Source organism: Charadrius vociferus, unplaced genomic scaffold (assembly GCF_000708025.1).
Source record: "Charadrius vociferus isolate BGI_N301 unplaced genomic scaffold, ASM70802v2 scaffold858, whole genome shotgun sequence".
NCBI lineage: Eukaryota > Metazoa > Chordata > Aves > Charadriiformes > Charadriidae > Charadrius > Charadrius vociferus.
Genome location: NW_009649724.1, coordinates 2,544,088 through 2,555,494, shown reverse-complemented (window position 1 = coordinate 2,555,494; position 11,407 = coordinate 2,544,088). Strand labels below are relative to the sequence as shown.

The 11,407-nt window shown below is 44.8% G+C and overlaps 1 protein-coding gene across 2 annotated transcripts in view; it reads left to right on the top strand.

Moving 5' to 3' along the window:
• The window catches only part of NFRKB (nuclear factor related to kappaB binding protein), a 16,513-nt gene extending 10,930 nt beyond the window's left edge, over positions 1–5,583 (top strand). For both annotated transcript variants that reach the window (XM_009890798.1, XM_009890797.1), the window contains exons 19-25: positions 519–730; positions 830–1,106; positions 1,435–1,653; positions 2,051–2,836; positions 3,568–3,674; positions 4,387–4,522; positions 5,290–5,583. In XM_009890798.1, coding sequence (XP_009889100.1) covers positions 519–730; positions 830–1,106; positions 1,435–1,653; positions 2,051–2,836; positions 3,568–3,674; positions 4,387–4,522; positions 5,290–5,415 — 1,863 coding nt within the window. In that variant the 3' untranslated portion in view covers positions 5,416–5,583. The remainder of the gene's footprint in view (positions 1–518; positions 731–829; positions 1,107–1,434; positions 1,654–2,050; positions 2,837–3,567; positions 3,675–4,386; positions 4,523–5,289) is intronic.
• Positions 5,584–11,407: the final 5,824 nt, after the last annotated feature.

Below are 11,407 nucleotides of genomic sequence, written 5' to 3'. Positions count from 1 at the left end.
GAAAGAGGAAACTTTTCCTCCTCCCAGGTTCCACTGTTATCCTTGTTGATCCCAGCAGAAATTAATTTGTGCTCCCTATCTTAGGGATGGTCTTTCAGATCTAGTTTTGAGGTTTATTTGTAGCAGATTGTGTGGAGCATGTCTGCTGCTCTCTTCCTTGCTGTGCTGAAGCTGTCAGGGTTTGGATGTCTTTTTTTGTTGTGGGTATTGATACCAAATATCTCTAAAGTAGTTGCTGTTGGCAAATTAACCAAGGTGGAAATCCGCATGTTACAAATGTTCGTTACTGCTGAGGAGCACTGTTCCCTGAGAACAGGAGCAACCAAAGGCACCAGCGCACTTGTGGCTGCAGTTGAAGAAGGCAGTCGGTCAGTCACCTGAGATTTCAGGATTAAGCACTGGGGCATCATTCATAACCATACAGAACACAGCTTAAAATGCTCAGCCCACTCTCTAGACTGTAGCAATCAAACCCAGTTTTTGTAAAGACCTTCATGCTTGACGTGATTTCTTTGCAGAAGTCTAGTAGCAAGGAGAGTTCCGTGAAAGCACTCCCCAGCAGCACATCAGAGCCCAGTCAGCTGAGCCTTAGTGACTCCAGCATGCCACCAACTCCCGTGACTCCCGTGACGCCAACTGCACCAGCATTACCAGCAACGCCTATTTCACCCCCACCAGTGTCTGTGGTTAGCAAGAGTGCTGGATCGGAGCCAGCAAAACCCAGCCAAAGGTACTTCTTCTGTCTCATATGTCGATTGAGAAAGAACCAGTAATGTTCACATGCATTTCCTATGTCTTTGCTGATCTGTTGGCTTTATCTTTTCCATAGTGTTCTTCTGGTGTCGTCCCCTACCATGCCACAGCTCGGGACGTTGCTTTCCACAGCCCAGAGTTCACAGACACAGCCGGGGCCGCAGCCGCCTCCCACGCGGGTGGTAAGTCATACCACCTCCTCCGGACTGCCGCAGGTCCGGGTGGTCACTGCCCAGTCCAGCCTCCCAGCTGTGTCTCAGCAAGCCCCGGTGGTAACCCAGCAGCAGCAACCTACGTCAGTGCCTCAAATCCGCGTTCCAGCTACAGCCACGCAAACCAAAGTGCTTCCCCAGGTGAGTTTGGCTGCATGGAAATAGTGGAGTAGCTCTGACTTCTAAGTGGATTTATACTGTGTCGGTATGGTGCACAGGGATTACTTGCTCACTTGGAACATGCAGTAACGGCAGAGCAAGAGCATGGAAACAGTTGTGCATAAATAATACTCTTCAGTGGTCCTTTTTTCCTCCCTATTGCCTATTTATGTGGCATCATTAAATTGTGCATTGCAGTAAAAAGTCCATAGAACTTGCAAGCTGTAAGGCATGAGACAGAAAGAGTAAATGATTAGTCTGTTAGTATTGTGTTAATCTGCTCATAGGCTGCCTCTTTGTCTTTCTGTAGGCTGTGATGACTCTGCCGGTAAAAGCTCAAACCAGCCCAGTGCAGGTGCAAAGACCAGGAAGCTCTGTGACAGGACAGACGGGCATCACTGTGACAGGACTCTCTGCAGCGCCCAGTCCCGCTGTAAAGCCAGTAACCAGCTCTCCAGGCAGTTCTGCTACAAGCACCTCCTCTACCACTGTCATCCAGAATGTAGCTGGCCAGAATATCATCAAGCAGGTGAGAGGGACGGAGGGACAAGGAGCTGGCCTCCATGACCCAGTCGTTTCTTGTTTGTTCTGACAGACGTGATGCGCAGATGTGAAAAGAGAGTGAAAACTGTAGTGAGCCGTAAAAGATGTGTTGGTGCAGGTTTTTTCATTAACCGTCTTCAGATGTTGACCTCATTTTCCTTCATCTTTGAAAAAGAAAGCAGCTCCACAGTATTCCATATTTTATATGGTTTTGGGAATGCCATCTGATGCGCAACCAAAACTATTCAGTAGCGTACTGAGCGCTAGCGTCATGCCGCTTCAATTCTGATAGAAGCACACATCATCCTGTTGGGAAGTTTTACTTTGACCGTGCCTTGGACTGTGTCCTGGTTTGATAGAGCCGTTTCTCTGATCTCTTCCAGGTGGCTATTACAGGGCAACTTGGCATGAAGACCCAGCCTGGAAGTGGCATCCCACTCACAGCGACCAATTTTCGGATCCCAGGAAAGGATGTGTTGCGCCTACCCCCGTCCTCTATCACCACAGATGCGAAGGGACAGACTGTGCTGCGTATCACCCCGGACATGATGGCCACCCTGGCCAAATCACAAGTCACTACTGTCAAACTGACTCAGGACCTCTTCACAGCAGCTGCGGGAAGCAGTGCTAGTGGGAAAGGCATCTCTGCAACTTTGCACGTGACATCCAATCCTGTCCAGACTGCTGATTCTCCAGCCAAGACTAGCACGGCCACTTCTGCCTCGTCCAGCCCAGCTGGAAGCACAGTGGTTAAAGTGACTCCTGACTTAAAGACTGCAGAGCCAACAAGCTCCGCTTTCCGACTGATGCCTGCTCTGGGCATGACTGTGGCAGATCAGAAGAGCAAAGCCATAACTACGGTGGCATCCACCGAGGCCAAGCCGGCTGCTACTATAAGAATCGTGCAGGGGCTGGGGGTGATGCCGCCCAAAGCTGGGCAGACTATAACTGTAGCTACTCATGCTAAGCAAGTGCCCTCTTCCTCAGCAGTGAGCGTGCCCGGCACAGTCCATACCTCAGCTGTCTCTTTACCAACCATGAGCGCCACCGTGTCGAAAGCAGTTGCTGTGGCCTCGGGAGCTGCTGGGACTCCCATAACTATAGGCACAGGAGCCACTGCTGTGCGGCAGGTACCCGTCAGCACCACAGTAGTATCTACATCCCAGGCAGTAAGTAATGCTAAACTTTTTCTGGAGGTGGGTGAGAAAGGGGAATGCTGAAATGTACTGATGTCTGAAAACTTTTCTTTACATCCACAGAGGCTCAAATCAGGTACTGTAGAATGTGGGTCTGCAATTAATTTGATGATGTTGGAATTGTAGCTGAATGACCAGAAAGCAGTCAGATATGTCTTCCCTTACTTCCTGTTGCGAGTAAATGAAATAAACTTTGCTTATCTAAAGTCCTACCTTGTGCAGCTCAGCGTCTTGCCCCGCACCTCTGAAATAATTTCCCTTGGAATGGTGTCAGAAATAGAAGTGTTTGTTACTTGTATTAACTTTTTTACTGAATTCCCCGTTTAATACAAGTATCCAAATTAATATATAAAATGTCCAAAGCTGAAGGCACCATAAAGTGTATCGTGAAAGCTGAATAAGCTAATTGACATTATCAGAGCTTCCCAAGGATAAAAATCATGGACGGACGCTATGAGCCTTCCCAGAGAAATACTGGGGTGCAAAGATGATGCGGGTTTTCAGGGCTGAGGCAGCTGTGAAGTGAATGAGATGGAGGTGAATTTTAACGGGCCTGAAATGGAGCACAGATTTCATCAGCAAAGCTGCTGTTGGTTTCTACTCCTAGGACTCCTAAAAAGCAAGCTGAGTGGTAATTGCATGTTGTCAAGCAGTTTCTGTGCCGAACTCCCCGCGGCTCCTCATGTGTTCTTCCACTTCTCTAGGGTAAACTACCAGCACGAATAACAGTGCCTCTGTCAGTGATCAGCCAGCCAGTGAAAGGCAAGAGTGTGGTGACTGCCCCCATCATCAAGGGCAACCTTGGGGCCAAGTGAGTATTTTGCATCAGAAATAGGCCGAGGAGGGTGTGTGTTCAATAGGTTCCTGGGGACCCAGCAAGCAGAGGGTGGAACAGACTTATAGTCCCTTAATAGGTCCATTAGCTGCAAGAAACTGAATGAATATGGTGTCTCGCAATGAGAATAAAATCTTTGTTTAGGTGCCCTGAGGTGTAGGTTCTAGCAAATACATTGAAGAAAAAATGTTCTTTGCCTTGAAACCAGCTATTAGATTAGTTCTGTTTGAGCAAGAATTAACCTGCTGACATACTGAAAAATATCTGTAATCTGAGGCCATCTCTCCATTAAAGAAACTAGGGAAGTGTTAACTGCCTCAGTGAAATTTGCTCTGGCATTCAGATATTGAAGTCTTTTTGTTTATTCTTCCGTGAATTCTGATAGTGTCTCCCGTGGTTAATATTTCAAGGCAGAACACTGTGTGCTCGGCTATTTTCTGTGTTCCTTGAGAAGTGTTCGGGTCTGATCAGACTAACCCAGTGATGTGCACGGTCCAGAATTAGAGGGTTTAATTCATGTGATGAAGTAATTCTCTATCATAGTGAGTCGCTGTTGTGTAGCCAGTTTTGTAGGTAAAAAAAACCCGCTACTTAAAATCATTAGTAAATTAGACAAGTAATTTAGTGAGTCTGAAAGACCTAGCCTGCTGTGCTGTTTACTAACCTTTCAACAATTCTCTTTCCTTAGCATCAGTGGGTTAGGTAGAAATATCATCCTGACTACGATGCCGGCAGGGACAAAACTGATCGCTGGGAACAAGCCAGTGAGTTTTCTGACTGCACAGCAACTACAGCAGCTGCAACAGCAAGGCCAGGCCACGCAGGTAACGGCTCCTAGAATGATAACGTTATTTGCTTTTTTATGACTTAACATCTCTTGCGGACTTCACGCTTGATACATGGGGTTCCATAAAACGTACAGGGACACAGCTTGGCTGTAATGTCTGCATTAAGCACATGCAGTGCATTGTCACCTTTGCCTTCCCTTCATCCAGATACAGTTTTTAAATGTTTTTGAAGCACTGATAGTATAATGAGTATAAAACCAAAAATCCTGTCACGAAATGTTCCCAGCTGCTTGAAGGATTGCTTCTATTCGTTTGGCTCTTTTTTTAGTGCGTTGTACTTGGGCTTCTGTGGGTCACCATTTCTTGAAGAAATCGCATCGCTTCTTTGCATATCCATCTCTCTGTCTGGAAACTTACCCCGTGTTTTGTAATTCCAAATAATTAATCTTTATTGAGAGCTGCTAGTAACAGGTCTGTAGAATTGAAGTATTCGATGGATCCAAATCCTTCTGAAAACTTGTCGAAGCAGCTGACGTGTACGTTTTTTATTCAAATTAGCTTTTGGGTCTTCCTCTCTAATCTTGAGATCTCTTGCCACCATCCCATGTGAACAGTGGATGGAGTGATCTTCTGACAGATTCTGTTCTCGATGTGTTTTGGTGCTTGGTCTTGTTCATATAACTGAATTTTTGTTGGCAGCAGAAACAGATAATTTACCAGCATTTCAGAGTGCGATGCAAGTGCAATGTGTCAGCAGGTTGTTCTTAACACGAGTTGAATTTTTTTCTTTCCATTTCAAACAGGTTCGAATTCAAACTGTGCCAGCCTCCCATCTCCAGCAGGGAACAGTGTCTGGCTCTACTAAAGCAGTTTCCACTGTGGTTGTGACAACAGCTCCATCTCCAAAGCAGACCCAAGATCAGCTATGAACACTGGTTTGAAAATGGATCGCTTTCCAAGAACTTCCCTGAGTCCGTGGCCATCCTCCATCCAAGCACCCAAGACTACCTGAGCACAGTCATGGCTAGGGTTTGGACTGGATTCTGTCACGTTGCTTGTCTGGAGCCAGCATTGTGATGTCTAGGTAGAAATTCCACGGCAAAAGATGCTGTACCTACAAAACAAAATGTTTCAGACCAGTTGTGTAAAGCCCAGTTCTGTGGCATTGATCGTTTAAGAAATGTCTTCCTTTTCTTTCTTCTCTTCCCATCCGAAGGGCTTTTTGCGAATATCATTTCTGTGCATTTTGGGTTGTAGACGAAGCAGTTGATCTTGGGTCTTCCTTAACCAGGGAAACTTGCTTGAAAAGGGGTAATTCAGACTTTTCAAAGTCCTGAAGAAGATGCCTCCTTTTTGTGGAGTCTAGCTGTCACTACTTTTATATAGATGACTTAGGATGGTGGCTTGGGCACCAGAGTTTGTTTGTAACATAGCCTGGAAGTAGATCCCTAACACATTCAGTGTGCTATTTATAGACTTCTTAAATACCTCTCCCCTATCTCTGAGCTCAAACTTCTTTTGAACAGATACCGCTTCCGTGTCAAATTTCTGTCAAAAGCAGGATGAGAGTCAAGATGGGTTTTGCTGTAAAAAAGCTAATAACCATGGGGAAGAGTGGGAAGTGGAGGAGATACAGAAAACCACTGTGTGAACAAGTGTGTCAGCAAATGGGAATACACTGGAAAGGAAAAAGGAAGTGTTCACCAGAAGGATCCTCCTTTAGTTTTCGTCAACAAACCAACCTTTTTATCAGTCAAAAAAGACTGTAGCTTGTTTTAAAAGTTTGGAATATGTTTTCAGGTATACCCAAACTGTAGTCTGTTGGACTCAGAGGAAATATTTTAACCCGTAATCCAGGCCTTTAGTTTTGTTTTTACCTTTGCAATTTTATCTCTCTATGTAAATTTGTTTGAATTTTGCACATACCGGAGATGAATTCGTGGTTGTTCTGACATGGCCTTGAAGCTTTCTCGGAACGAGCTCGGAAGACACGTTGGACCAGGAGAAGAATAAAAGGGCAGAAAGCCTTACAAATCTCTCTGCCATCTCCTTTCAGTTTTGTACAGCTTCTTGTTTTGTGTACAATGGTTGTCTAGCTTGCCAAGGGCTAATAGATTATCCATCTTCTTTGTAAGATGGTTCTTTTTAACCTGGTTTCTCTTGTAGTCTGTTTTTTTTTTTTTTTTTGGAAAATACGTGGTTTGCTCCGAGTTATACATTACAGAATAGAATCTATTTAAAGAACCAAGTGGTACAGTTCAGCGCTCTCCGGCGCTGGCTGAACTGTGGGGCTGGAGCTGTGCACGTTGCTCTTCAGAGCCGCTGCACCTGAGCGGAGCAGGCAGTTCTGCTATACCATAGCTAACCTGCTTCAGGGCTGGGCTGGAGGAAATCGGGTATTTCAGTACAAAAGAAGTGGCAAGCTGCAAGTGTTGAATAAGCAAGGCGCGTCAGAACGCCATTTTAAAGCAAGCACTTGAATTATGGTTTATATGCCTCAGGAACAGAATTTGGAGTGATAAAGGTTTTCTGAGCACCTGTCCTACTTTGTCAGTTTTTGTACCTGTTTTGTAGTTTTAACTCTCGAGGAAGGAGACAGCGGAAAGGCTGTGGTTTGGGAAGGAGGCGAGGGCATCCTTAAGTCCTTTTAGTTGTGAAATTAAAATAAATTAAAGAGATGACACGCAACTTCCTGGTATTGCTTATGTGAAAGAGCCTCTAAATTCAAAACATAATCAAAATAATCCTGCTATGTTAGTTCTATTCGTAATTAATAAAGTTCTTCAGTGTCAAAACCTGCAATCAAGTGCTGAAAGATGGTTACAGTGCGAAGCCCCTTAAATTCCTGTGAATCCTCTTGCAAGTAACTATGTGAATTTGTCACTGGACGCAGGAGACTGTGGCAGCGTTTAGTTTAACAAAACAAGAAACCTGCATCTAATCCCATGAGTTTAGTGTGTCTCACATTTGTTGCTGCTGCTGAGTTTTTAGAGTCTTGCTGTTCAGGTCAACACCATCTCCTTTCTTCCGTTTGTGTCTTTGCTAAACTGATTGTTAAGGTGTGAGCAACCTTTGTGTTCGTTGCTGCTTGGCTTCGGCCCGTTCTCTTTGCTCTTGAAGTCTGTGATCTTTGGGGAAAAAGAGCATCAGTCACTATGTGGGCTTCTTATTTTGGAGGGCCACATGCTGGATTACATAGCGTATGTTTACTCCCAGCTTTCAAGAACGAAGTACAGCCTGTTCTATGGTTCAGCTGCCGTCTGATGAGTTGCTTCCACCCTGGTTGAAAAATAACCCATAAGCTACTGCAAGTAAAGAGCCCTTGTTTTTAATAAGTAACCTTTAATTTCTACACAGTAGTCTGAAGGGCAGAGAGGGGCTCGAGTTATTTTTTTGGTGTATGCTGGGACTGGATGAGGGTATATTTAAGCTAGACTGTGTTCCAGGTGGTGTTTGCTCCTACGTCCTCTTGCTCTGGCGACTGAAAGCTGTTCCGGGTGAGTACTGCAGTAAGGGCTGCACAGGGGAGCACGCGTGCAGAGGAAGAAGGCCTAGAGAAAGTATTATGCTGACATTACCCATTTTCCACCTGTTTGTCCTGTCTGAAACCAAAGGGGCTCAGTCTGAAGCATCTTTGCCATTAGCTTTTAATTAAAAAACAGAAGTACAGCCTGCGTTCATCACAGTGAGATGCTCACTAGAGTTATCCAAGAGCCTTGATTATTTCTTAAAAAATGTGGGATAGATATTTATTTCCAGCAAGAGAATATCATGTAATTGTTTGCTTACAAGAACTGAGCGTGCTACGCAAACTGCTGCAGGCCGTTTAAAGCCTTTCTAACCTTTATTGTAACAACTGCTCTGTTTTATTTAAATCGTGGGGGAAACTTCTATTTATATACCTCAGTCGGATGCCCTCATAACCCAATGAACTCACCGTGGGGTTACTTCAGGTGTTTTATTTTATTTAAAAAAAACCCACTTTTCAAAAGCAATAGTTAATTGGACATCAACCTGTGTATTTTTAACAGTTGAGCTTTGTTTTCTAAATGCCTTGCAGTCACTGGCATAGTTTTTAGGTAGATACAGAAACCTCGCCACTTGTTTTTCACGTGGCAAACCTGAACCACAGAAACTAGAACAGCGTTGCAATAGACTCGGCTCTTGTACTCGGTCCTTCCTGACATGAGTTTGGTACAGAGGTGCCTGACCTCGGGGCTCCCTGACCGGGTACTGTTCACATAGCCCTCTAGGCAGTCGGAAATTTAAGATTTTTGCCCCGCAACCTTAAACACGGGTGACTTGTTGCAGACTGGGGAGAGCTGTGGGGAAAGGAGAATGTGCTGCTGTGTCCTAGGTGGAAACTGGCTCGAAGACAAATGTGGTTGAATAATGTTTGTTGCCCCGTCGCAACCAACTTATCTCAATCTGAGATTTACTTGAATCATAGTTCTGTGGGTAGGTCGGATGTGTTGTGCATCAAAGGGGATCCTCAGGGCTACACTGGATCGTTCAACGGTAGCCTAATATATTGTTCGCTCATTTGATAAAAGCTTCAGGGTAGCGTCGTTATAGCTAATGAAGATTTTTGAATACAAATTCAGCATCATCATTTAATGGGAGTTTTGTGAATGTGTATTGATCGTGACATGGGATCGTTCTCGCAAACCACGGATACCATTTCACCCACCCTGCCTCTCACTGCCCAGGCCTGCTACAGACCGGTAAGTGATGGGATAGCTGAGGAGAACAAGGAGGAAAATTAACTGTATAGTTTGCAAAAGGGGAATTATGGCACCCAGATGATGGTAGGCTGGGCTCATCTTTCTTAACCTGTGCGTTGAACTTCTAGATGGAGAAATCTGAATTACTCACCCTCAGCAGAGTCTGCAGCCACTGATACCTCCGGAGGGCAATTCATCTGACCTCCCTCAGGTGCTTCTTGTAGGATGAATCACTCTCTGGATATAGCTATTTCTTTCTGGGGAATATAAAAAGAATTCTGGATGAGTAGCTCAAATTTGGGCATTTAATGATTTAATTTAGGGATGACGCATCTTACGTAAAGTGACCCATACAACGTGGATTAATCCATTTGAGCATGGATTAATCTTGTATATGGCATCCTGCGTAAATCAGAGGTAAGTATTTTAAGAGCCAATTTGTTTCCTTCTGTCTAGAAGTAATCACCAAACCAATTTGGTAAGCCTTACATCCATATCTTCTAACGTTACCTTTTCTCACTGTCCTCCAGCTCGCATTGGAGCAAAGTAACTCCCCTGCCAGAACCAAGATCCTCGAAGCAGAAATATTCTGGTCCTTAAGAGCTCCAGGATCGGGCAGTTTCGCAACAACGCTTAAAAGCGAGCAGAAGGTGCCAACCAAATACAGGAGGGAGCATCAATAAGTGGATGTGCTGACCCAGAGCAAGGCCGTCATGGTCCAGAAAACAGAAGAGCAAACCTGCTGAAGGTCACGCTGCCTTACCTGTTGTGCTGCCTGAAGAGTTAACGAGGACCTGGAATCGAGAACCTGCAAAGATGCCGGCATTGTTTGAAACTCGGTAAGTGACTTTAACGTGTTGATGTGTCATTCTGAATGAATTTTTGGCGACGGGGGAAAATTTTTCAGATTGTGCTTGGGGGAAACAATGGCTACTGGGTATTTACGAGACATATGTAGAAAAATATGCTTCTATACACAGAAAAATATGCTTGATTGCTCAAAAAAAGTATTTGCGCTGAGGACTTTTTCAACTGCTTAAGTAAGTTGCTTGTATGGTGCGAATTGTTCCTGTGTTCTCAGTTATATAGTGAAATTACGGGTCTGGGCAGTCACAAGCCCTTGGATCACCGCAACTTTATGAATTACTGATCTCCCTTTGCACTGCTTTGCTCATGTAAGGAAATAAATTCTGTTTCGTAGCTGGGGTGGCCTGAATAGCTTAAATGATAAGCGATTACTTGGTAAGCCGTTGTATCGAGGTTTGCTTTTGACGGCATTCCAGTACTGAAAGTGCCCTTCCAACTGCAGTTGGCCCCTGTAATGGCTGGGAAGGGCTCCTAAACTGGTGCTGTGGTGCGAAGCAGAGAGGGCGTTTTATTGTCAACGTGTTGTATGTGTTCTCTGTAGGAAGCTGGTAGCTTACCAAAAATCATAAATTTAACTGGGTTGTTGTTCCAAACGTGCGCTAGGACATCTGAGCAGGCGGGCAGGTGTTAATGTGTAAAGCTGAGGATTTCTCCAAAAGCCCCAAGTGCTTCGTTGTCACAAAAATAGCATCCTATTCCTTTGAAGAACAACATGAAAGCTTAGTCTGTGTTTTTAGATGGCTGTAACCAGGAGAGAGTGAGCCCCCAGTCAGAGGGGTGAGTCCTTTGTAATTAGAAAGCTGAGTTGGTGTCTGGTTGATGGGATTTATTCTATTTTTATATTTCAATTTGTGTTGTGGAGGTGAGTCGAAGTGACATGGACGTGCTGAAGGGGTACTGTATCTGTTCGGAGTTAGCAAACCCAGGAGCTCCTTCCCATAGCAAGAAAGCTTTCATTGACTGTGTTCCCATGCCTGGATTTTAAAAATTTCAGCAAGAAGGATCAGAGTTGTCATTAGGGCTGGATTTAATCCCTGGTTATGTTCTTCCTGCTTTTTTAATGATGTAAGCCAAGTATCCCAGAGAGCAACAACTAATTGGCCGGGAACCAGTTGGTCCCAGCTCACTGATTCTCCAAGAGAAGCGCTCTCTTCTCTCAGTAGTTGAGATGTGTTGCAAGGTGAGCAAGGTTTCCCAGCATCTCCCTGACATCTGATGGAAGGAATCCAAGGGCTCTCCTTCAGCCCATACACAGCCTTTTCCCCACAAGTACTTGCGAGCCTGCAACAAATGTCTGAGCTTCAGAGAATTGGTAGAAGACCCATGGGAA